The sequence below is a fragment of the Physella acuta genome, unplaced genomic scaffold (assembly GCF_028476545.2).
Source record: "Physella acuta isolate Inbredline_101_S28 unplaced genomic scaffold, ASM2847654v3 ptg000329l, whole genome shotgun sequence".
Lineage (NCBI taxonomy): Eukaryota > Metazoa > Mollusca > Gastropoda > Physidae > Physella > Physella acuta.
In genome coordinates this window covers 276,409-302,935 of record NW_026731848.1, presented here as the reverse complement: position 1 = coordinate 302,935, position 26,527 = coordinate 276,409, and the positions used below count along the sequence as shown (strand labels likewise).

At 37.6% G+C, this 26,527-nt stretch overlaps 2 protein-coding genes across 6 annotated transcripts; one reads left to right on the top strand and one right to left on the bottom strand.

Annotated features, from left to right (window-relative positions):
• Positions 1–200: 200 nt before the first annotated feature.
• LOC131940746 (SCY1-like protein 2) lies at positions 201–19,745 on the bottom strand. 3 transcript variants are annotated; one of them, XM_059299523.1, is made up of 18 exons: positions 19,640–19,745; positions 14,651–14,887; positions 14,381–14,538; positions 13,946–14,087; positions 13,526–13,675; positions 10,002–10,217; positions 9,299–9,415; positions 8,949–9,074; positions 8,297–8,473; positions 7,762–7,884; positions 7,150–7,173; positions 6,043–6,156; positions 5,778–5,910; positions 4,071–4,189; positions 3,219–3,319; positions 2,970–3,042; positions 2,524–2,667; positions 201–2,404 (listed from the first exon to the last, which is right to left on the bottom strand). In XM_059299523.1, exons 2-18 carry the CDS (start codon positions 14,801–14,803, stop codon positions 1,589–1,591), a joined length of 2,886 nt encoding a protein of 961 aa, XP_059155506.1. In that variant the 5' UTR covers positions 14,804–14,887; positions 19,640–19,745; the 3' UTR covers positions 201–1,588. The 3 variants fall into 3 exon arrangements, with proteins under 3 accessions (XP_059155506.1, XP_059155504.1, XP_059155505.1); XM_059299521.1 differs by lacking the exon at positions 19,640–19,745 and adding an exon at positions 15,307–15,409; XM_059299522.1 differs by lacking the exons at positions 7,150–7,173; positions 19,640–19,745 and adding an exon at positions 15,307–15,409.
• LOC131940747 (uncharacterized) lies at positions 19,597–26,364 on the top strand. 3 transcript variants are annotated; one of them, XM_059299527.1, is made up of 2 exons: positions 19,597–19,614; positions 25,147–26,364. In XM_059299527.1, exon 2 carries the CDS (start codon positions 25,179–25,181, stop codon positions 26,262–26,264), a length of 1,086 nt encoding a protein of 361 aa, XP_059155510.1. In that variant the 5' UTR covers positions 19,597–19,614; positions 25,147–25,178; the 3' UTR covers positions 26,265–26,364. The 3 variants fall into 3 exon arrangements, with proteins under 3 accessions (XP_059155510.1, XP_059155508.1, XP_059155507.1); XM_059299525.1 differs by lacking the exon at positions 19,597–19,614 and adding an exon at positions 23,957–24,697; XM_059299524.1 differs by lacking the exon at positions 19,597–19,614 and adding an exon at positions 23,957–24,702.
• Positions 26,365–26,527: the final 163 nt, after the last annotated feature.

Here is a 26,527-nt window from a genome sequence, read left to right as displayed (position 1 = left end):
CATTAGAACTGGATAGGTTCCTGGATTTCCAACTGACTAGGAACACACTGGGGATATCTGGAATATTTGTTCTTGTAAGATGTGCCCCAACCTTTCTAAAAAAAAGAAAGACAGGAGCAACTAACAAAGTCCCAGACTGATCAAACAGTTTTACCATCTCAAAGTTCAAGTAAGTCAACTAAAGCCACCAGTACATTTGGAATACTTTTAATTGTACAGACATTACAATACCATAAAACAAATCTTATCATACAATTGGGTTTAAAGTAAAATCTTATTCACAACAGAACACTTGGTTTAATCTCCAATAAATATATTTACATGTTATTATAGATTTTTTTTGGCCTTGAGGAGAGAAAAGGCTTTACATTACTGTCATGAGTTGTGAATAGAAGAAATAATTTTTCATGTCAACTACTCTAAAAAAAGACCCACACTTACATTTTAAAATAAGGTAAGAATTAAACTAAAAAAATAAATGAGGCAAATAATTTAAATCTATGTTTAACCATATTTATTTGGATAAATTACCTTTTTTAAGAAAAATTGGAATTAAAATGTAAAATTCAGTTCCTATTGTAGATACCAATACTGTCACCTTATTTCATTTCTTATGCAGCACAGCAGTCTTCTGACTTATTTTATTCTAATATGAGTTAGATAGAATATAAATTATACTAGTCAAGAAAAGTAAAATCTGACAAATTAACTTCACTTAATGACTCATCACTTCGTAATACATAAAAATAAGTAGATAAAAATGTATTTGGTCCAACAGACTGACCGTATCTCTTATCACAGCATGGAACTGACCACTTACTACTGCGAGACATTCATCTAACCACTCACATAAATAAACTCACAAAGCCATGATGTCCCTCCCACTGTTATCACAGCATGGAACTGACCACTTACTACTGCGAGACATTCATGTAACCACTCACATAAATAAACTCACAAAGCCATGATGTCCCTCCCACTGTTATCACAGCATAGACATGGATAGAACCGACCATTCATTATGGAAATAACTCACACCATTCAAAATAGACAACTCAAAACATTCAAAATAGACAACTCAAAACATTCACAATAGACGACTCACAACTTAAAATAAATGACAACTTACAACCCTGCAACATTCAAATAAATGACAACTCACAACCCCCACAACATACACAAAAAATTCACAACCCCATAATGTACAACTAACTACAGCAACTGTTATCACCACATAGACAGAGAAATGCCCACGTCTGGAATGTAGAGTTGCTTCTGATTTAAAATATTGCATAACCCCTCGTTCAGCCACAGTTTAAAATGCTGGATGATTATTGAAAATAAAACAATCAGGATTTGAATCAACATGTTTGAAATTAAGAACATACAACTATACTGTGAATGTGGTTTATTTAATTAGAATAGGAATTATTATGCCGAATTATAAAACAAGAATTAAAATAAAGTAATTAAGCATAAATTGTCCTTATCACCTAATTTAAAAAAATTGATAATTTAAAATAAAAACAAAGCAATAATAGTTACAAGCATTTCTTAAAAATTAATGTAAAAGCAAATGTTTCTGAAATTAACCAAGAAAATCCTTTAAATCATCACTAGTTAGTGATTTATTGGTGGCTCCTAGAGAACCTTGAGCTGTGGCCATTGGCTGCATCACCCCCATAGGTTGATGTGGACTATTCCATCCTTGGTACATCTGAGGGGTGGCAGGAATCCCTGCCATATTGGACATAGATCCCCAGCCAGGGTTGCCCTGAATATTACCTGCACCAGCCATGAGAGGTGGCCGCATCATGGGTTGGTTGTGCTGCATCATGGGTTGGCCCTGCTGCATTATGGGTTGGTTGTGCTGCATCATGGGTTGGTTGTGCTGCATCATGGGTTGGCTCTGTTGCACCATGGGTCGCACGTTGGACTGCTGGCCCATCTGACTTAGTGAAGGTTTTCTGGGAGTTGTGACCAGAGAGTCAAAGGAAGAGAGGTTCACATTTGGTTTTACAGCGGATGGAAGAGAAGACGTGGATGACGACAGCGATGACTGTGGAGTAATGAACGGCGAAGAGTTGTTAGAGGACATGGAGCCCCAGTTGACGGCCGCTGGTGACCCCATGGACTGCGTCTGCCAGTTGGCAGAACCCTGGGTCATGGTTCCAGCAGAGTAGGAGACTGAGCCCAGGTTACCAATGGAGCTGGACTTGGAAGACAAGCTGAGGTTCCTCACGTTGGACTCCATCAGGGTGGAGGTAAGGTCCCTGGGGGCTGACGCGGCTGGAGGGGCTTGAGGTGTCTGACCAGTGGCCACTAAAGGTTTCTGAGACTTTAACGCCCTCTCCTGCTCCTGTTGCTTGGCCAGCCTCTGCTTCTCCTCTATAGAGAGTGTGGTCTGACAAACACATGATGGAATTCACTTGAGTTACATTCACTAACTACATCATTTTAACACTAACATACAAAATGCTTTATGAATAACAAGAAAATGTGTTTAACATTAACAGCACTTACTTTCTTTGGGCTAACATCTGTGTTCTTGCTTCTTTCTGCATCTGGACTTGTGGTGGACATGACTTTAGCGTTGTCTCCACTTCCAGTACTTGTTGCTGTCACACCATACCCACCAATGCCCATACCAGACAGAAACTTGTCCATCTAGTCAAGAAAGTTACAAAAACACAACAATGACAGAAACTTGTCCATCTAGTCAAGAAAGTTACAAAAACACAACAATGACAGAAACTTGTCCATCTAGTCAAGAAAGTTACAATACCACAACAATGACAAATTTCTAAATCTAAGCTAACAAAGTGAGTATTATAATCTTCTATACAAAAACACTGACATAAAAATTATGGACATAAATTTTACAAGGGTTTCAGGCAATGCATAGATTTTCTACAGTGAAAGTCCATAAGGTATAATCAGAGTCCTCAAAAAATTTATAACTAACTTACAAAAGATGATTTTCCATCCATTTGTTTTCCAGGCATTCCATTTTCACCTGTAATTTTGCTGATCTCTAGTGTTCTAGTGGACAGGAAAAAAATCCACAAATAAAAAAAGTTTAAAAATAGTTTTCAAATAGCTAACTACAAGATATTTTCTCTATTTGGATACTCTGATTAGGTAAAAACATTAAATGTAAAAGCTAAGGGGTTGAAGCTTAAAGCAGTACAAATAGACATTCAGCCAAGGGAACTAACTTGTGTTCCTGTTGTATCTGATCCAACTGCTCCAACTTTGTGCGGTGTTCTGTTTCCACTTTTGACAGCATCTCTTTCACAACACTCATGTAGGCATTGAACTAAAATGTACCAGATTTCTTACACTCATGTAGGCATTGAACTAAAATGTACCAGATTTCTTAACAAACTTTCACAACATTCATGTAGGCATTGAACTAAAATGTAACAGATTTCTTACACTCATGTAGGCATTGAACTAAAATGGACCAGATTTCTTAACAAACTTTCACAACATTCATGTAGGCATTGAACTAAAATGTACCAGATTTCTTACACTCATGTAGGCATTGAACTAAAATGGACCAGATTTCGTAACCAGCTTTCACAACACTCATGTAGGCATTGAACTAAAATGTACCAGATTTCTTACACTCATGTAGGCATTGAACTAAAATGGACCAGATTTCTTAACAAACTTTCACAACATTCATGTAGGCATTGAACTAAAATGTAACAGATTTCTTACACTCATGTAGGCATTGAACTAAAATGGACCAGATTTCGTAACCAGCTTTCACAACACTCATGTAGGCATTGAACTAAAATGTACCAGATTTCTTACACTCATGTAGGCATTGAACTAAAATGGACCAGATTTCGTAACCAGCTTTCACAACACTCATGTAGGCATTGAACTAAAATGTACTCACACAAATCTTAGTCAAAATGTGAGAGATAATTTACATGAGTAAGCTAATTTACATGAGAAAGCTAATTTACCTGAGAAAGCTAATTTACCTGAGAAAGCTATTTTACCTAAGAAAGATAATTTACCTGAGAAAGATAATTTACCTGAGAAAGCTAATTTACCTGAGAAAGATTCAAGTTGTTATCTATACAAAGTGGAATGAGAAATGGTAGGACTTTATTGGCCATCACGTCTTTAGTGATACCCAGTTTGGCCTCTGAGAGGGCCACTTTGTGAATGCCTGTTGATATAACGTCAACATGGTTATACAAGCACAACTTCTTCAGAGACAACATGCAAAACTTGGCTTAAACTGACATATAAAAAAACTGACCTAAAAATAACACGTCACAAGACTGACCTAACATAACATGTCACAAAACTGACCTAAAATAACATGTCCAGGGATGTGACCAGACCAGGAAAAAAAATTAGGAAATTTTCTTCGGATAATAACTCAATATGTTTTATCTATTTTTTATCGCGGTTAAGCAGCTTCATACCGCAGTTAAGCAGCTTCATACTGTTACTGTACTAATTAATTGTTTAATGAAGTTAATATTTTAAATACAAGAAGTTTATGTTACTCTAAAATAACATTGAAAGTCTTGTCTAATTGCAATTTAATGTTTACCTTAAACAACTTTTTAAAAATTACAATGTAACAAAAGTAGCAATTAAGTTTTATTTTATCATTAAGCTAATTTAAACTGTACTAATCTAGTGTAGATTCTAGATGTACTCGTGTTTTCAATTTTTAAAAAGGGGGCCTAATGCCTTATATTCTTTTAAAGATTGGATTGGTAAAAATATTTGTCTTCAACTGTAAAGACCCTAGATGTTCATGTGATGGAAAAATGAAATGGACCAGGTTAGCTAAAATTAGAAAGGGTCTGATGTGTGAACGTATTGCAGGAACAGCTATTGGAAATTGACTGTGACGTCATTTTTTCCCCACAAGCAGTACCGAACACGTACTTGCGGTCAAGGCGAGGTCACAAGAGCCACCGTTGCTACGAGGTGGGGCGGGTTAGTCTAGTCCTCATTGTCACCTTTTGCAAGGATTTCAATATTAATCTGAGATTGCGGAATAAAATAGAATCAGAGAGAAACTCTAGATTTAGGCGGGTTAAAATACCGATAGGTAAATTAGGCTATATCGATAGCTAGATTACCAGGCTTAAGAGATGTAAGTTTCATTTGAATAACTGCATTATTTTAGATTACCTTTTCCTGTGTTTTTGATAAATAGTTAACTGAAAATATCAGCGGAAAATTTGGACTAAAAAAAGTGTGCATTGAAAAATTCGAAAGTCCGCCGAAATTCCGAATCTACATTTAATCTTGATCTAGCACCGTCAGACCTAGCGCAATCGACCAATCGAAAAGAAATGCGCATATTCGAGTGTCCGTTTGACCTAGATCTAAGTACAGTAGTTGTTGATTTAAATTTAAATACGAATAAGTGGAATGAGCATGTCGGCCCTTTCCGTAAAAGACATTTCCGTTTTTTTTTTCCTAATTTTTAAAACTTCGTAAAAAATCGAAAAAATTGAAACTCGGCGGAAAAATTCGGCGAAAATTAAATCAGCGGAGGAAAATCGCAACTGAAACGAAAAAATCGGATTCCCGCTAAAATTCGGAAAAGTCACATCCCTGCATGTCGTAAGACTGACCTAACATAACATGTCACAAAACTGACCTATATAACTTGTCCCAAAACTGACCAAACAACACGTCACAAGACTGACCTAAAATAACATGTCACAAGACTGACCTAACATAACATGTCACAAGACTGACCTAACATAAAATGTCACAAGACTGACCTAAAATACTCATCAAGACAGCAGGCTCTCTGGTGGGTATCTCCCTAAGGAAAGGCAGGATCTCATCTAAAACAAACCATTTGTCCATCTGGTCCATCAGTTTACCAATACACAACAAGCAGTTGACACGCACCTACCCACAACAAGACAACTGGGTGTTAGATGGTGTTAGATGCTCATACAATTATAATGCATATTTGGTGTTAATTAAATAACTGATTCTTACAAGAACAAAAAATTAAGTAAAACCATGCTGATTACATACATTTAGGACTGAAGTTCCAAGACAAAGCTTCTTGATGCGAGGAACCAAGGACTTCTTGAGGGTAGAATATTCTATGAGGTCAGCAAATGTTGGGATGATGTGAAGACACAGCTCCTACAAAAGACAGTACAGCATTAGAGCATTTAAAACTGCTGGTGACTGCTAGTAATACATGGTCAGTCCAGTTTTTTGTTGTATGGTACTCTAATAATGGTTTTAACAGGAACATGTTAGCCTTTTCAGACAAAAAATAATCACGAATACTGAAAAAGTACCTCCAAAATGTAATTTATGCAATTATGTCAAAATGTACATACATTCAGTTGAATATTGCATATACTTGATCAACAGATACATTATGTATGCTAAATTGTATTTCTTATTTATAAAATAATTCATAAAAAATGTGTAAGTTGTTATAAAATTCTACAAAATGTGCCAAGTTGGTTATTGATGGGTGTAGGAAATAGTTATAGTTTTACTAGAAAACCTAGGACTTGAGCAAGCAATTTTTGTCTGAAACTAATACAGTGAAAACATTTCAATACAAGCTGTTTTAAAGCTATACAATCAGGCAAATCGAACACAAGCTTGTTAAATTATAGCTGTAATAAAAATTTCAGTTTGCGCCCAAGATTATGTTGTAAAATATATTGAAGCAAAGCAATGGAAAGAGAAGTTTCAAAATTTTCTCCCATTCAAATTATTATTGATAGCTATGACAGTAAGCATTTCAATTGTGAGTTAGGAGATAAAAGACATCTACAAATTTACTAGTTAAACTAAATAAAGTTGTGTTAGTTTATGCAACAGCTATATGTTATTTTTATATAAACTATAGCTTGTTAAAATATTATGATATTGAGACTCATGATCAAATATCATGCATGATTATACTTAAATTTTAGAATAATCTTTTACAATCTAATAATTTGCTATGATTTAAAACTTAAAAAAAAAAAAAACCTGAACAACCCCAGTTGTTGCCCTTTTAAAATCTTAATCTCCCTTTGTATGGTGCTAAGATTTAAATTAGGTGTTAGCTTGTCAGCTTGATAAGAATGTGTTAGCTGAGTGAGTACAAATAGCAGTCCAGTAGAACTTCACCTGCATTGATACACCATCTGCAGACTAAACAAAAATTGGCTGGTTCTTTTTTAAGCAAATAAAATTTTACATCTTCTTCACATTCAAATATATGCTTCCAAAACCATAAAGTCAGCTTTTAAATAATGCGCAAACAAAATTTAAAACATAAACAAAAGTATGTTTAAAATTTGAAAGTAAAATATTTAAAATACCTAGTCTTTTACAATAAAAAATACAGTAAATCTTAATTTTAACATTTCTTTCAAATAAACATGTTACACGCTGCTTCTTATGTATTTTTGGCTCGTTTTTACCAGGTGTAGCAATTATAAATAAATACAATCCACAACGAGAATCTGTATCATGGGTGTATAATTATCATCAATGACAAGAACACATGACAAGAAGAAAAACTGACGAGTAGGTACACAATGTGGACGCCACACCACATTGCTTCACTCACTGCCTCATTCACACACTTTGTCCCACTAGCACACCACTTTCAAGGGGAGGCAACTCACACACACTCTCTCCGTGCCTACACATTTTTGTTATGGACAATCCATTTCACAACACAGAAAATGATTTTTAAAAAGATATGTTTAATGCTCTAAAAGGTAAATAATATACCTGTATTTGGGGGCTGTCTGATTCAAGTGCAGAGAATATAAGAGGAAACACGTAAGTCTGGATTTGCTGAGTCGGTGTTTTACTCAGTAACAGATTCATGTTCTGTAGGAACATCAACATCACCTGCAAACAAAAATGGCACTGGGATTATATTTATCTAATCAGTTGTCTTAGAGTGATGCTGAAGGAACATTTAAAAAATGACTACACTTTTATGGGGGTGGCGTGGGGTTGGAGTTAGAAAAAGTGTAATTAGGGGAAATGTGCTCAGAAAGTTGATGTGGTTTATGGCAGCACCCAACCTGAAACATCAAGAGTGTGCTAATAATAAAAGATTAAAATAGTTTTAGTTCCATTCAAATTTTACTCCCAACTGCTAATAAACTCACCCCATCTATGTGGCGACAGTTATCCGTTCTCCCCTCCCCCATCCACTTAAAAACTACAATTTTTGAGAAATACAAAATCCATTCTAACCCAGCCCCATCCTGTCTCTCTCCCCAAACTATAGCAATAATATTGGTTCTCTGCTCACCTGGACTGGTTCCCTGATCTTAAAGAATGGAATGAGATCAGGCAGGACAAGAGCCTGATACTCCTCCTTTGTGGACTGCTCAGAGATGAGGAAAACACTGGGCAGGATGAAGGGCACCATGTTGGAGTTCACGCCTTCCTTGAACAATGCAGGTAAAATCCTCTGCTGGCTCACCCTCTGGAGAAAACAAGAATGTTTAGTTTCGAGTAAGTTATTTAGAGATGTGACTGATCTCATCTAAAAACATTTACTGTTGTTTGGAGTAAATTAATTAGAGATCTAACTGACCACACCAAAATCAGAAGAAAAAAATTTTATGTCAGAAAGTGGAGCATAGACAGTATTGGACAACAATTGGTGGATATCAGAATTTTGAAGGGAATATGACTACAAATAAAAACTGAAACGTAAGGTTTTGTTTTTTAAATTTCATTTATCAAAATTACTGCAAAAATTTTACACAAATAATTATATATTTTCCTTAAAAAGAGAACTTACATTTCTGGTTATTTAAAACCAAAACCTTAATCTGTGTTGAAACTGGGTATACAAACTTGTCTCAAAAATAAACAAAGACAAAAGTGTTTTAGTTATAAAAAAACAAAACAAAGCAGCCTATTAATAATGAAGTGAGCTGAAACAGAAATCATACCTTAGGAAGATGTTCAATAACCTTGGGCAGACCTTTGAAGAAGTTTGACTTCTCCATGTTTTCTCTTTGGTACAGAGTATCCATGTACTGGAGGGCAATGCAGGCCATGTCCTCAAAAAATGGAATCTGCAACAACAGTCCAAGTTTACACTCTCAACTTTATTCTACATTTGTTTCACACATTTGAAACTCAAATAATCATGCTAGTGTTGTAGTACAGAGACAGCAGTCCAAGTTTACACTCTCAACTTTATTCTACATTTGTTTCACACATTTGAAACTCATGTAATCATGCTAGTGTGGTAGTGATTAGATCAGGTAGATTGAAATATACTACAAAGAGATCTTACTTTCATCATCTGTGCAGCATCTGGTCGAATGGTTGGCTCAGTGTTCAGCAACAGCTTCACATGGTCTGCAAGCTGGGAGGGTATGCTAGACAGCAGGGATCCTCGGATACTGCTCAGCTGAAAATTTAAGTTTGTTCACTTCGTCAGGCTGGGTCTGTGTAATCAATTTTCTATTCAATAGGTTCACTTAGAGCATAAAAAAAGTGTAAAGATACCCTTTCATATCTCTTTGTCAATAAAAAGTAAAGATTCTTCTTTAGACCTAACGATCCATTGGGCAGATGAAGTGGAGTTCATATGTTTCTTGACCTTGGCATGTAAAGGGATAATGTGGTCAGCACTATGCCCAGCCACCTTTACTTTCCCTAACGAGAATAAGGTACCCATCAAAATTGGGTGGTCTCAAGGACGTTCCACTAACTAGAACCCGGATTCAAACTCGAAACTATCGGGTTAGCAGTCTAGCTTGCGCTCCATCGCTAGGCCACGCCGTCTTTGTCAATAGGGCAGGTAAAATAGAGTTGATCTGTTTCTATGGCCTCAGCAGTAAAGGAATAGTGTGGTCAGTTCTATGCCCAGCTTAGATTCCAACCATCAGACTTTTGGGTTAGCAGTCATGCTCTTTACCACCTGGCCAGGCCATCCCATTAGAGTATAACAAGTGATATTATTAAAAAAAATGTAATCAAGAAAGATAACTCACCTCTTCAGCATTTTGTCTAAATGTCTTTAGCTCCCCTCTACACTCATACAGTGGTTTCCCTTTGTTGTAGAGTGAGTAGAGGAGTATCCCAAAAGAGAACATGTCACTAGCAGGTGAACAGATGTGGGTAAGCTCATACTCTGGTGCCATGAAGTCCAGGTGAGGCTGGGCTTCTCTGGGTGTGTCGCCCCTCCACTCATGGCAGGTGAAGTAGCTCTGGAAACCATGGCAACACAACAATTAGAATTCTATGCTCACACATTGTGTTAGATAACAATGGTCAACAGCACAAGGTGAGAGGTCCTCACCTTCTGGTCCTGTGTGTCTGTGGCCTGCTGTACAAACTCACAGCCTGCAAGCTTCCAGTACTCACCTTCTGGTCCTGTGAGTCTGTGGCCTGCTGTACAAACTCACAGCCTGCAAGCTTCCAGTACTCACCTTCTGGTCCTGTGAATCTGTGGCCTGCTGTACAAACTCACAGCCTGCAAGCTTCCAGTACTCACCTTCTGGTCCTGTGAGTCTGTGGCCTGCTGTACAAACTCACAGCCTGCAAGCTTCCAGTACTCACCTTCTGGTCCTGTGAATCTGTGGCCTGCTGTACAAACTCACAGCCTGCAAGCTTCCAGTACTCACCTTCTGGTCCTGTGAGTCAGTGGCCTGCTGTACAAACTCACAGCCTGCAAGCTTCCAGTACTCACCTTCTGGTCCTGTGAATCTGTGGCTTGCTGTACAAACTCACAGCCTGCAAGCTTCCAGTACTCACCTTCTGGTCCTGTGAGTCAGTGGCCTGCTGTACAAACTCACAGCCTGCAAGCTTCCAGTACTCACCTTCTGGTCCTGTGAATCTGTGGCTTGCTGTACAAACTCACAGCCTGCAAGCTTCCAGTACTCACCTTCTGGTCCTGTGAGTCTGTGGCCTGCTGTACAAACTCACAGCCTGTAAGCTTCCAGTACTCACCTTCTGGTCCTGTGAATCTGTGGCCTGCTGTACAAACTCACAGCCTGCAAGCTTCCAGTACTCACCTTCTGGTCCTGTGAGTCTGTGGCCTGCTGTACAAACTCACAGCCTGCAAGCTTCCAGTACTCACCTTCTGGTCCTGTGTGGGAGGTACTCACCTTCTGGTCCTGTGAGTCTGTGGCCTGCTGTACAAACTCACAGCCTGCAAGCTTCCAGTACTCACCTTCTGGTCCTGTGTGGGAGGTACTCACCTTCTGGTCCTGTGAGTCTGTGGCCTGCTGTACAAACTCACAGCCTGCAAGCTTCCAGTACTCACACCTTCTGGTCCTGTGTGGGAGGTACTCACCTTCTGGTCCTGTGTGGGAGGTACTCACCTTCTGGTCCTGTGTGGGGGGTACTCACCTTCTGGTCCTGTGTGGGGGGTACTCACCTTCTGGTCCTGTGTGGGGGGTACTCACCTTCTGATCCTGTGTGGGAGGTACTCACCTTCTGGTCCTGTGAATCTGTGGCTTGCTGTACAAACTCACAGCCTGCAAGCTTCCAGTACTCACACCTTCTGGTCCTGTGTGGGAGGTACTCACCTTCTGGTCCTGTGAATCTGTGGCCTGCTGTACAAACTCACAGCCTGCAAGCTTCCAGTACTCACCTTCTGGTCCTGTGAGTCTGTGGCCTGCTGTACAAACTCACAGCCTGCAAGCTTCCAGTACTCACCTTCTGGTCCTGTGAGTCTGTGGCCTGTTGTACAAACTCACAGCCTGCAAGCTTCCAGTACTCACCTTCTGGTCCTGTGAGTCTGTGGCCTGTTGTACAAACTCACAGCCTGCAAGCTTCCAGTACTCACCTTCTGGTCCTGTGAATCTGTGGCTTGCTGTACAAACTCACAGCCTGCAAGCTTCCAGTACTCACCTTCTGGTCCTGTGAATCTGTGGCCTGCTGTACAAACTCACAGCCTGCAAGCTTCCAGTACTCACCTTCTGGTCCTGTGAATCTGTGGCCTGCTGTACAAACTCACAGCCTGCAAGCTTCCAGTACTCACCTTCTGGTCCTGTGAATCTGTGGCCTGCTGTACAAACTCACAGCCTGCAAGCTTCCAGTACTCACACCTTCTGGTCCTGTGTGGGAGGTACTCACCTTCTGGTCCTGTGAGTCAGTGGCCTGCTGTACAAACTCACAGCCTGCAAGCTTCCAGTACTCACCTTCTGGTCCTGTGAATCTGTGGCCTGCTGTACAAACTCACAGCCTGCAAGCTTCCAGTACTCACCTTCTGGTCCTGTGAATCTGTGGCCTGCTGTACAAACTCACAGCCTGCAAGCTTCCAGTACTCACCTTCTGGTCCTGTGAGTCTGTGGCCTGTTGTACAAACTCACAGCCTGCAAGCTTCCAGTACTCACCTTCTGGTCCTGTGAGTCTGTGGCCTGTTGTACAAACTCACAGCCTGCAAGCTTCCAGTACTCACCTTCTGGTCCTGTGAATCTGTGGCTTGCTGTACAAACTCACAGCCTGCAAGCTTCCAGTACTCACCTTCTGGTCCTGTGAATCTGTGGCCTGCTGTACAAACTCACAGCCTGCAAGCTTCCAGTACTCACCTTCTGGTCCTGTGAATCTGTGGCCTGCTGTACAAACTCACAGCCTGCAAGCTTCCAGTACTCACCTTCTGGTCCTGTGAATCTGTGGCCTGCTGTACAAACTCACAGCCTGCAAGCTTCCAGTACTCACACCTTCTGGTCCTGTGTGGGAGGTCCTCACCTTCTGGTCCTGTGTGGGAGGTACTCACCTTCTGGTCCTGTAAGTCTGTGGCCTGCTGTACAAACTCACAGCCTGCAAGCTTCCAGTACTTACCTTCTGGTCCTGTGAATCTGTGGCCTGCTGTACAAACTCACAGCCTGCAAGCTTCCAGTACTCACCTTCTGGTCCTGTGAGTCTGTGGCCTGCTGTACAAACTCACAGCCTGCAAGCTTCCAGTACTCACCTTCTGGTCCTGTGAATCTGTGGCCTGCTGTACAAACTCACAGCCTGCAAGCTTCCAGTACTCACCTTCTGGTCCTGTGAGTCTGTGGCCTGCTGTACAAACTCACAGCCTGCAAGCTTCCAGTACTCACCTTCTGGTCCTGTGAATCTGTGGCCTGCTGTACAAACTCACAGCCTGCAAGCTTCCAGTACTCACCTTCTGGTCCTGTGTGGGAGGTACTCACCTTCTGGTCCTGTGAGTCTGTGGCCTGCTGTACAAACTCACAGCCTGCAAGCTTCCAGTACTCACCTTCTGGTCCTGTGAATCTGTGGCCTGCTGTACAAACTCACAGCCTGCAAGCTTCCAGTACTCACCTTCTGGTCCTGTGTGGGAGGTACTCACCTTCTGGTCCTGTGAGTCTGTGGCCTGCTGTACAAACTCACAGCCTGCAAGCTTCCAGTACTCACCTTCTGGTCCTGTGTGGGAGGTACTCACCTTCTGGTCCTGTGAGTCTGTGGCCTGCTGTACAAACTCACAGCCTGCAAGCTTCCAGTACTCACACCTTCTGGTCCTGTGTGGGAGGTACTCACCTTCTGGTCCTGTGTGGGAGGTACTCACCTTCTGGTCCTGTGAGTCTGTGGCCTGCTGTACAAACTCACAGCCTGCAAGCTTCCAGGTGCCAGACTTGGCCAGGATTACAGACGTCGGGCAAACGTTGCGATGGATCATCTTGGCATCGTTGTGCAGGAAACCTAAACCTTCTAAAATCTGTCAACAAAATGAAAACAATCCACTTTAGTTATTTTCACATCTGGTATTAAAGGGAAAATACTGAATATTTGTAACAGCCAATTTTTCTGTGACCACACAAATATTTTAGAAGGTTAATTATTTGAGGTAAATCCTGACAAAAATAGTTATCTGATACAAGTGTCTTAATAGTAACTGTCATCAAATTGCTAGTTCTTGCAAACATACAGATGAAAGGGCTAAAAAGTTGTTAAAAATTGGATTAAAAAATATCAATATTTCACTTACCTGTAACAAACCATGTTTGATTTCAACTTCATACAGCTGAAAATCTGTCAGGTATTTGGAGCCACCTGTCAGGTTGCTGTGATCACCCAAAACATTGGCCAGACAGGAAAACACTGGCTCTGTGGCAAAAGCTAATGCTTCACTGAAATGGTTAAATTAGAAATCATTTAAAAAATCTAAATGATGAATGTAACAGAACAGATTATAAAATATAAAGTAATCAAATGCTAATACTAATATTGTGACACACCTTTTGTTTTGATTTGTTTTTTCTATCAGTCTACAAGCCACCATTTATTTTTATTTTATTGTTTTAAAAGTTTAGCAAAACGTTGAAAATAAAATTGTGAGATAAGTTTTTTAAAAATTAACAACAAAATAATGTTAGTAAGCTTACAGAGATTTCATGAAATTTTTAAAAAGTTGGAGGCGTACCGAGTCTCTTCGAGTGGGTGAATAACGGAAAGAATTTTAGGATGTCTGAGCTTGGTGAGTTGCTGGACCCCTCTACGCAGGGACTCAATGATCACTTCTCTATCTCTCTTGTGGAAACGGTCTACACTCTTCTTCTCAAACAGAAACACTGAAGCCTCCTGGTGAGTACAATAGTATAGTAAAGTAAGCATTTTCAACCTGATGGTCTATGATTAGTTTAGAAGCAGTGAGAAGGGGTTAAAAATAGTAACAAAGTAAACAGAAATTTACCTCCTTTGTGCTCTTCTTAGCAGCAGAAAATACTTTCCACAGCAGGCCAGGACCCGCACTGGCAACCTGGTCTTGAATGTCAAAATCTCTGCCCAGAGGATTGCCAGGTATAACGCTGGTCACAGCACTCTTCAGGCGATTGAACACGTCCATTTTGGCAGACTTGTCCCCAGTTGACTGAGACTCTTTCTTTGGTTGAAGTTCGACTATTTGTTTCTTGTGTTTCCTTCTCTCCTCCTAATGATACAATTTTAAAACGATAAAATAAAGTAAATAATCTATTAAAAAAATATTAGACCAATAAAAGTTTTTAAAAAATTATTATCTGCTTCAAGTATGCCCCGTACGAGGGGTTATATACGGTGACTCCCACACAAACTATAAAAAGGGCTACAACAGGATGAGACAACACATGTTTCGCAAAATAAAAGCGCAAGATATGCCATTGTGGTATGCCCACAGAATATACCAAGACTGCACTTTTTAATAACAGACACCCCATTCGTGACAACTGTTTTAGTGACTACTGTGCATTTCATCTGTTCTTTTGGACTAAAGTAGAAACATTCAGAATGAAGAAGATTAATTATAACAACCTTCTCTAAATCAAAAATACACACAAATAAACCCAACAGGTCAATGAACAAGCAGCTCACCAGCCATTTTCCAAATTTACTTTTTTTACTTGACATAGAAATCTGATAGTCCATCACAAACTCATGGAATCATAAACAAACAGTACAAACTAACACAAAAAACTCTACACAGTGATCACTGTTGTTATTATTCAATTTTAACAAGCACCAATCCTCAACCAAACATAACAAACACATGAACTCAGCTAAAATGATGGGTATGAAAGTGAAATTCTGATCAACAATGTTATATCCACAAGACTCATGAAGCACCAGTTAGACAAGTTAGCCTGAATATTAATGGCCGTAACAGCTGTCAGAGATATGTAGCAGTCATCAAGTAATGGATACCTGTATGCCTTTTATTTGAGTGGATGTGTTTACATTGGGTTTAATCCATTTACATCAGCAAATACAGTTTTAAGCTGCTTATTTATACCAGTTAATGTTATGCATATTGTTTTACCTAATGCTCAATAATTTATTGAGGCAACTAGGACAGGTCAAGGTTTAAAGAAAAACATTTTTTTATTTATTTTATTTCACAGCGGTCAAGCAAGTAGTACTTGTCTAGTAAGATAGTTTGTGTGGGATTGTGTGGCCTGCCATAACTGGACAACACAATAGACTTGAAAAGTCTATGTAATCATACTAATTTTTTTTTTAAATCTTAAAAAAAAGTACGGCAAGCGTTAAAATTATAGTTACATTTTTAAAATTTAAGCTGTTTGGGAACCATTGATTACACTCATTTTCATACTTTTATATTGAATATAAGCCATTGAAAAGCCATTTAGAATCATTTTATCAAATTCAAATATTTTTAAAAAAATGACGTCAACCCCTCATTGAAGGCAACTGCAGTGGCCAGGGAAAGTAAAGCAATTAAAGTAACAACAGTTGTTTTCCAGGATAAAAATATGCAATAGTGATCAATGGGGTATAGCCTAGTAGTTTATTTATATTAAACAATATAACATCTCTTATCACCACAACACCCTGACTCTACTAATCCAATTAAAAAACAAAAGTGTTGGCTAAATTACTATTATATTTATGGTAATTATTTGTTTGAATATCTCTAGCCTTAATAAAACCAGATGTGATTTTGTACTTATTTCACAAATGTTATAAAATATTCAAATAATATATGCTTTCTGGCAAAAAAACAAGTGGAACCATTTGGAACCTTTCAAGCCTATTATGTTGTGTTTGGCCTGGTATAATGGTTTGTGTGGATTGTGTGTTGTATAGTGGCAAATAAATTTTGTATTATCATCGCTATCTGCTATTTATTTTTTCATCATATAAATATCAATTTTGTTAATTTTTTAAAATGTTTATAATTAAAATTACTTAATACAAAATAAATTACACTTTTTAAATTAATTTATATTTCTATGCTGGCTACAATTACAACAACACATTGTACAAACAATACAAAGTGTTAAAGATCAGAAGGATTTAGTCTTACATTAACAAAGTACAAAGTAGCTGAATATTTCTCCCACTTACAAGTATATATGAACTCACAATGACCCCAAGCATGTGTGTCATATTGCTATTTTTCAGGCTATGACTTATGTTAAAGTTTTTGTATGCACTGACTGTGACCCCTCAAACTGCTGTTTTAAGTGGGCGAAAATGTTTTGAATTTTAAATATAGATCTAGATTTTTTAAAATATAGCACAAAATAATTCTCTCTTAATAAACTCACAGTAAGCCACTGAATGGGAAAGGATTTTTCTCCTGCTGACAAATTAACATGAGCGGGTATCTTAGGAGCAATGAAGTTAAAATTTTTGAATTAGTTTTTTAAAAATCTAAACTAGATCAGGAAATTTTTTTTTAAAAAGAGCATAAACACTTGTGATAGATATCTACTTATTAACACGTTTTTCTTAACTCAGCTTCGCGTTTGTTTGTTTGGTTGTTTGGATGTTTGTTGTTAAAATTGACATCGAAAATTAGCCCACTTCTGATTGCTCTAGAGACCTGAAATTTGGCATGCATGCTACTTTCGCCTAACAATTTCAGATGCAATCATAAAAACTAGCAATTAGTGACCGTAATTAGCTTAATTTAATTATGCCCCAAGGACCATAAAATTGAGGACATGATTTCTAAAGATACCGACAAGACTGGAGGCCTATTGACACAGTTACTTCGGCCCCAATCGATGTGAGCGCGCTGGCCGTGATCGTATAGTGGTTAGTACTTCGCGTTGTGGCCGCGACAACCCAGGTTTGAATCCTGGTCGCTCAAGATTTTTAGTCCGTGTATTTATAAACACTTTTTTAAAAACCACGTTTTTCATGTGTAGCAACGGACTAAAAAGGAGAAAATAAAATACCTAAAAAAAAACTTTTTAAAAAACCACGTTTTTTATGTGTAGCAACGGACTAAAAAGGAGAACGGACACGGTAACACATTGTTAACGGTGACACGGTTGGTACGCTGGGCATGCTAAAATACACATAAACACGTTTTTCCTTAACTCAGCTTCGCGTTTATTTGTTTGTTTATGGGAGATTTGATCACGTGATTCGTGAGTAGATCTCCACGCCAGCAACGTAAATTACACCCTTTCTCTGTTTAAAGCGTATCGGTCGCTCAAGATTTTTTTAGTCCGTGTATTTAAAAACACTTAGTCAAGTCATACTTAATCAAGTGATTAGATAAAGTAGAAAATAAACTATATAAAAAACTTTTTAAAAACCACGTTTTTCATGTGTAGCAACGGACTAAAAAGGAGAAAATAAAATACTTAAAAAAAACTTTTTAAAAAACCACTTTTTTCTTGTGGACTAAAAAGTAGAAAATAAATTTTTCTTTTGTGCTTCCTCGAGCTGTGCAGATTCTTGTGATGACTGACAAAAAACGTGGGTCAGCAGATGGGTCGGGAAATTTGATGGTGAATGTACCCACGTTTTTTGTCAGTCATCACAAGAATCTGCACAGCTCGAGGAAGCACAAAAGAAAAATTTATTTTCTACTTTTTAGTCCACAAGAAAAACGTGGTTTTTTAAAAAGTTTTTTTTAAGTATTTTATTTAGTTTATAACTTTTCTTCTCGCACACCTGGAGAAAAAACAAACCACCAAAAGCATTATCTAAACACTCTCTGGCAAATTGTGTCTCGCTATTTACCCATGATTTTGCAAATATGTCTCATGTTTTCTTCTCGACATTCACTGCCTCACCATTTCGCGCCTTGCAATTTACCAACACCCCCAAAAACACACACTAGTATAACCTGCATTAAAATGATACCTTTTATGTTTATTTGATTTTTCATGTGGATTTGCTATTATTTTGTTGTGTTTTATTGTAATTAGTTTTGAGGATTTGCTAGTGTTAGGTCATTTCTATATTACCCGGTGCCTATATCTATATTTAGCAAATTATGTATCAAATAGTAGTTTTTGTAAGACATCGTGCCTCCCAAACCTCATGAGTTACCGGTTTGGAACCTAACTAAACTTCGATTACCTGGTGTATCTAAACAAGTCAGTAGTGTGCGAGAAGAAAGTATTCAACTAAATATATAGATCGTACTCAATAGTTGATTTGTGTTATTGTTTTTTTAATAGATTCTATATCTTTTCTAGATTTAAATTTTTAAATATGATAATTCTAAAAACAGGTGACTCCTAAAATTTTATAATTATTTCACATTTTGAGGATGATTTATGTTTTGAAAAATACAAAAATGTTTCCTTGTTTCATTTATGTACCTGTTTTAAACAATTGAATTAAAACTTTTCAGTAATAAAGTAATAAATGAAGACTAGCGATGTTTCCAACAGATGCATTCATGCTCATTTACTATAGCAGCCATCTTGTTTATTTTTCTTAATTGTAAACTTATAGCGCAAGATTCAGGGGAAGCCACTCTAACTTACAGATGGCCGCTTTTTATATAGTAAATCCTGCTCGCAAACACTGCTGTAGCATCATACATAATTTTATAAATTAGCAAACTAATTAATTAATTAACTAATTAAATATATCTAATGATAATGAAGGGAGATAGTTTATTTTTGTTAAGGCACGACACACAACACTGTGCGTGCCTGGTATGTGGCCTGACCTACTGAAAGGAGATTGTTTATATTATTGTTTTGAGTTTATATTTAACTCAATGCAACAAGCCCGCCGGTTGGTTGAGGCCACGACGGGGGGACGTTCTGGCCGGGATTCAAAGGGACGACTCGAAATATCATCCGAAAATTCTCATTGAATTATTCTTACTTACTTAATTCTTAGTTCTATTAAGTATTATAGTATTATTCTAGTATTAGATCTAGTAGTTATAGTCTAAAACAGGTAAACAAATGACAAAACTGCTTACAGTATAACTATAAAAGCATCTTTAGTCATAATGATTTTATCCTTAGGCCTATCTTATAAGTTAGTATTTGGGTAGATTTGAGGCAGACATAGATCTAGAATCTAAGTCTAGTAGCCGAGTTTTTAATGTTACGGCGATTTCGACACAATGGTATTTCGGCGAATTGCTTGCCACGCAAACAATTGTATTAGTCTTATTAGTTTACAGTGTTACTAGTCATTCATGTTAACAAATTATTATTTTAAAAACACAATACAGTCGTATTTGTATATTTGTAGAGAATTAGATTGGAGTCACTGGTCACTAAATGTTGTTTAAAATGTTGGACTATCCCGAAGTAGCGTATCATTTATTTATTTTTATTAGGTCACAAGCAACATTATCTCAGGGCCTATATTATATTAGGTAAAGGTATCGGGGTATTTACATAAATACGTATGGCGGGTTATCCATAAAATAAATTAAGTTACGCTGTTTTTGACGAGTTAACCTCCTCCCTCCGTCACACATCGTCACAAAAAAAAAACCAGACTCCTTACAATGACGTTAAACACCTGTAACCCCCCCCCCCCCCCCCCCCCCCAGTTGCAATTAAAATATTCATTAAACATCGATTTCTTACTAAAATTTTAACCTAGTGCAAAAACGCGAAATAACGGTTAAAATTCAATTTATAGCATTACTTTTTAATGAAAAGTATGACGTCATATTATTATTTGGGTGAACGGGAAAAAAGTCACAGAAAAAAATCAGTTTTTTTATAGGAAAAAAAGTCACAGAAAAAAAAATCACAGTTTTTACTAGGAAAAAGTCAAAGACAAAAAGTCACAAAGGAAAAAGTTTATCGGAAAAAAGTCACAGAAGAAAAGTCACAAAAATCTTTTAAGAAATATTTTGATTTAATTGTTAAGAATTGTAAGATTGTGGGTGTTTATTGGTGTGGCTTGTTTTTGTTTTGGTACCATAATTATAAAAGTAAAAGCAGTGTGGTCGACCATAAAATACGTCACACTCACAGGGGGGAGGGGGGGGGGGGGGTAAAAATCGTCCAAAAAAGCGTGACGTCATTTATGGATGACCCCTTATAAGAATAATACGTAAAAATAGTATGACGTAATTTACACAGTAACCTCAACTTTTGTTACGTGTTTAGTTAAATACGCGGTAGTAAAATTAATTACAAAAGAAATGTTGGCACATCATTGTGTTTTGCTTATTTGTTTTTGCCGTTGGCCATCCTTGGTCGGCTTCTCCTCAGTCGGCCGTGTCCGTCCATATTGTGTGTTGTTGAGGTTTTGCGTCAAAGCCAGTCTTTGTACCGTGTCGGCTTTCTGTTTTGATCATATGCTTAGTTAGGCCTACGTAATGAGCGTGATGTGGCCAGAAAAGGTGGTGGAATTGTTGTTTCGGTGAGTTGCGGGCAGCAAGTCTTTCACGCTAATTTAAAAGACATGACGAAAACCGAAAAGGCTGGAACATTCTATTAAATTATATTAAATATTATATGTATAGCGGAATTAAAGACTTAGGACTACATATTATAAACACTTCATCTCTATATATAAAAAGCAATGTATGTGTGTGTGTCTTTTATGCATTACCACACCTATTATCACATCGCCGTTGAACTTTGGGAAGTTGTTAAGAATAATCCTGGGGAGGTTTCTGCGGAAAAAAAATTCAAATTCGCAGGAGTGGTGCCCCGGCAGGGCGCGATTTGTTTTTTCTCTATATACGGTATATAAAAAAATAAGAGTCGATTGCAGATTCACACTGTTCATCCAATCGCCGTCAAACTTTGGGGAGTTGATTAGAGCAATTCAGGGAAGGATTCTGTAAAAAATCATTTTTAATTTCGCTAGGGCGGCGCCACGGGAGTGAGCGATTTTCCTCTATATACGGTATATAAAAATAATAAAAGTGAATTGCAGTGACACCGTTCACACGATCGCCATCAAACTTTGGGAATATGTTGAGAATATTCCTGGGGAGGTTTCTGTTTAAAATACATTTTCAAATTCGCAGGGGTGGCGCTCCTGTAGGGCGCGATTTGTTTTCTCTCTATATACGGTATATAAACAAGTTAATTAAAAAGTCTATTGACATTTAAGCGCAATTTCCTCATGTTATCTAAAAATAGCTCTGTCGTAGCGTAAATCAAGAGCAGGGTTAGTAAAACCATTGGTTAAAATACATGTTTTATTTACAATAGAGTTACATGACTAAAAACCATTGCGCGCCTATAGCTACTGAACGTGATGACGCAGCCATTGAACGTGATGGCGCAGCTATTGAACGTGATGACGCGTGTGGTGTGGTTGGATAAAATGCCTACTAATTCGGTCCAAATTTTAATTAATTCAAAAAACATTTTGTGACCGAACGAAAGGATATTTTTGAAAACTTTCTTCGGCAATATTGTTCTAAATTATGGCAGGAATCGATTGGTACATGTTTCAAGTCGCTAAGTGGTCTGGTTGCCGAGATATGGGTCAAAAACTGCATTTTGTTGAGTTTTTTTGGCTTTTCCGGGAAATCCATGAAAGAAACCCGGAATTTTTTTGGCCTATGTTCATCCTGGTAACTTGCTTAACATATTTGCTTTTGGAACTAGTCCTCGATATTGCTTCGTTGAGGAGGAGATACGACTTAAAGCTGCGGACACACATCCATCCATTTATCCATTCCTAGAAAAGACGAGTTAATAAACGCAATTCTCCAGAATGGAAATTGCGCTAAAAATAAGAGTCGATTGCAGATTCACACTGTTCATCCAATCGCCGTCAAACTTTGGAGAGTTGATTAGAGCAATTCAGTGAAGGGTTCTGTGAAAATATCAGTTTTAATTTCGCAAGGGCGGCGCCACGGGAGAGTGCGATTTTTCTCTGTGTACGGTATATAAAAAAAGTCGATTTTGGTTTGACATTGTTCATTCGATAGCCATGAGACTTTGGGGAGTTCATTATGACACTCTAGGGAAGGGTTCTGTAAAAAAAAAAATATTTTTTTTAATTTCGCATGGGCGGCGCCACGGGAGGGTGCGATTTTTCTATATGTACGGTATATAAAAATAAAAGTAGATTTTGGTTTGATACCGTTCATCCGATAGCCATGAGAATTTGGGGGAGTTGATAAGGACACTCTGGGCAAGTGTTCTGTAAAAAAAAATTAATTTCGCAAGGGCGGCGCCATGGGATGGTGCGATTTTTCTCTATATACGGGGGTTCCTGAAAGCGCCACTCTACGTCCCTGACACATGGGCGGACACCGTAGTGTGTTCTACCTCATTTACGTGTCAAAGAGAAACTCCTGTTCATTTGTGTCACTTTAGCGAATGACGCAATCTGCATAATTGTTAACAGGATGCTATTTGGCACGATGGCGCCTGTTAGTTTTAGGGAGCCAGGGGTCGTACGCGGTAGTGTAATCGGTGTGTCTGTGGGGGGGGGGGGGGGGGCTCCTGAGAGCGCCACTCTACGTCCCTGACACATGGGCGGTCACCGAAGTATGTTCTACCACATTATTTCGGTGAGTTATTAATGTGCACTCACGATTTTCAAACGGTATTGTAGGTAAACCTGTGTCCTGATATTTATCATCCAAACGCAGGCATTGTTTACATTTAAACAACTCAGTTTTAGAAAACAAGGTCACGAGTTTAAGAATATAGGATTGGTAATGCATGGATGAAACCCTTATATATTATGGGACTTTTTTCTATTCCCGCGGCAACGCGCGGGGTCGGGTACGCTAGTACTAAATATTTTTACGTTTGCTATAAATATTACTATTACTATACATATACATTATACAACCTACGCACACTACATAACAGTTAATTAATCTATGTTGATTTGCACGCGCTGAATATTTAACACAATATTAACAAATTCCATGCAAATATATAATTGTGACTTTTTTCCTGTGACTTTTTTTCCCTACAATCATTATTTGAGCCTCCTTCCCCCTCATCACAAAAATACGGACCCCTCCCTTTACACTACAGTGTGAGACTAAAACTCTAATTCACAAAATAAACACATTATGTTAACAGTTGTCAGTTCCTTATAAATAAGTTACAGGTGCATAAAAGGGCATAGATAGATCTATATTCCTATAGCTAAATATTTGTATATAGAAATACTTTTATTCAGTTAATCATCACCCACCTACTGCTAGACCTATAAGTATAATGACTCTCCACCAAGATTCTATGTCGAATAGAATTTGTGACGAAATATCTGGGTTTTTTTTTCTTTTTTTTTTAAATGGACACCAGCGAGTTGACGAGATTCCATCCGTAATATTGTTGTCATGGAATAAAAATGTTCTTTTTTAGATTTAGGACCATAAAACTAGTAAAAGATAAAATTTTATTAAAAACTTAAGCCTAAAATTAATTCAGAAATGTAATATTTTTAGAATCAATGCTATACAAGTTGCAGATCCAGAGAACTTGAAAATAATTTGTTGAGTTTAAGGCTACATTTCTATTTATTTTCATCAAGCCTAAGTTATAACCCGATGTTTCACTTTCGTAAGACAAACATTGATTGGCTGTAAAGGAACTCCGTGATCGATTTCTGACAGCCCCACTTTATAGTTATTTTGTTTACAAAACTTTGCAGATCAAATTTTTAAATAACTATGCAAATTTAAACACCATGACCTATTGTTTCTATTTTTAGCTTACAATGTGTACAATAAAACTTATGTCGGCCATTGTTTATGTCGCCATTACACGTGAAAACCAAATTGTTTTTTCTTTTTTTTTAATTTTTATTTAGTTACCGAAAATATTAAAAACATCAAATACATCCAATCTTTAGTTAAGTCCGAAAAAAACCAGACAGACAGGATTTTATAACCATATTAATTGTAACTACGCCGTGCAAGATTTTAAAATGAATTTATACACCTCTCAAATACCTTTGAGACTTTTCTCGCTGGTGTCCATTTAAGACTAGGCTAGGGAAGATTTCCGGTTATTAGACTAGAATTTAGAATCTAGTTTTCTAGCTTTTAAAAAAAACGAATGCATGGCGTATTAATAAGACAGTTAAGTAAGTTACTATTAAAATATTATAGTTACTTATTAGTAAGTTATTAGATCTAGTAATATTAATATTAGTAAGTTCTAGCTAGTTGTATTTGACTAGATCTAGCTAGTGGGTAGCTAGCCAGATTCTAGCTAGTCTAGTACTAGTAAGTAATTGTAACTAATAATAAATAGGGCCTACTAGCTACTAGTAAACTACTAGACTAGCCTAAATAATTATAATTTTTTAGGCCTAATTTTCTAAGATTAAAACTATTTTTTTTTAATTTCATGGCTGATTAAATAAATCTAGATCTAGATCTAGATCTAGATTAACTCTTTATTTAACTTTATATATTATCATTAAGTTTTAAATTATGTGCTTCAGTAAAAAAATTCTTTTATTTTTAAATCAGGTAGGCCTAGGCCTATAGCCTATACTAATTAATTTATTTCTCTCAATTTTCAGATATTATTATTGATTCCAATAATTAAACCACAATGGAGTTACCTGTTCTGACATTGATGCTACTGTTATTCATCCACTTCAGTAAAGCAAGTGATTATAAAGAAATCTATTTAAATTCTTATGCTAATTGTGGTCAAACATACATTGTGGGTCCACATAAGGGAATGCTAATCAAAACAGATGTCAGCCCTACAACAACTACAAATTCTTTTCGGGACTGTCAGGTTACATTTCGGTCTGAAGAGGATGATGGAAAATTATGTGTGGTACAATATGCTCGCTTGAATGAAATAAGAGACTCCAACGTTGAATTTGTGGTAAAAGATGGTATCAGTGATGAAGGTAAAAAAATTTTCACCCTGGCGTACTATCCTAATGCTTGGCGGGATCGTGAATACTGCACCACATCTCCCTATATTTATATGTACCTGCGCAAGTTGAATAAAAACACGAATGTCAACATCACACAGGTGTTAATCAACCTGAAAGTACTCAGTATTGATAGTAAAGAAAGAAAACTTTACTTTGATGATGATTATTGTGACAAAGCTTACAAATTATCAAAAAGTGAGGTTACATTGTATAATCGCTCGCCACCTCCTCAAGCCAGTTTTCCGGGGAGGTTTTGTACTATTGCTTTGGATAAAGAACCCGAAGAAGATTCTAGTATCTGTCTTGTCTACATACCACTATCCACCTCTCATGAGTGCAAGTGGAAGCTAACCGTAACCAAAGATAAGCTTTTCTCGCAAAAAGAGCACGCCCTATACGCCTTGAATTCAACTGACAGCAGTGCCCAGCAAATGGGGGCTTGGTGTGGGAGCAATGAAACCCACTGGGCAATGGCAGTATTTGAAAGGCTGTCTGATCAATGCAAATCCGAACCTGAACAGATGTTCAAGTTGATACTTACAGATCACGATGGATCCATTGATGGGTTACTTGACCGTTTTAGAAGTGAGGAGCCTAACAGCAGCCAGATAACCACCATAGTGATAGCAGTAGTAGTTTGTTTGCTTGTTATAGCTGTAATAGCCTTGTCAGTGTACCTCTACATGAAATATCGAAGTGAGAAGTATCAGTCTGTCCATAACCCCCAAAACAAAGCTAACTGCTAGAGTAAAGTGTTTAACGAACTAACTACAGTAAAATATAAGGAGTTAACTCAAATATTTTCCTTTTTTTTTTCAAATTTATACTTTTACTTTCTCATGAACAGAGTAGAATAAAGGAAGCAAAAAAATTCAAAACCGAGATTTTCACAACTCTCGTTTTACACCTCCCTGATTAAAAAAAACCTAGTCTTGCAATTTTGTGTGGTGGATATATCACATGTCTGTGAACAAGATAAATTAAGTATCCTTACAGCTAGGTTGATGAA

Coding starts and splice junctions, on each gene's coding strand:
- LOC131940746 (XM_059299521.1), bottom strand. CDS start 15,360: ATGGACTATCAGATTTCTATGTCAAGTAAAAAAAGTAAATTTGGAAAA. Junction 9,075..9,298: donor ATGCTGCACAGATGATGAAA/GTAAGATCTCTT, acceptor CTGTTGTTGCAG/ATTCCATTTTTTGAGGACAT. Junction 8,474..8,948: donor TTATTGAACATCTTCCTAAG/GTATGATTTCTG, acceptor TGTTTTCTCCAG/AGGGTGAGCCAGCAGAGGAT.
- LOC131940747 (XM_059299527.1), top strand. CDS start 25,179: ATGGAGTTACCTGTTCTGACATTGATGCTACTGTTATTCATCCACTTC.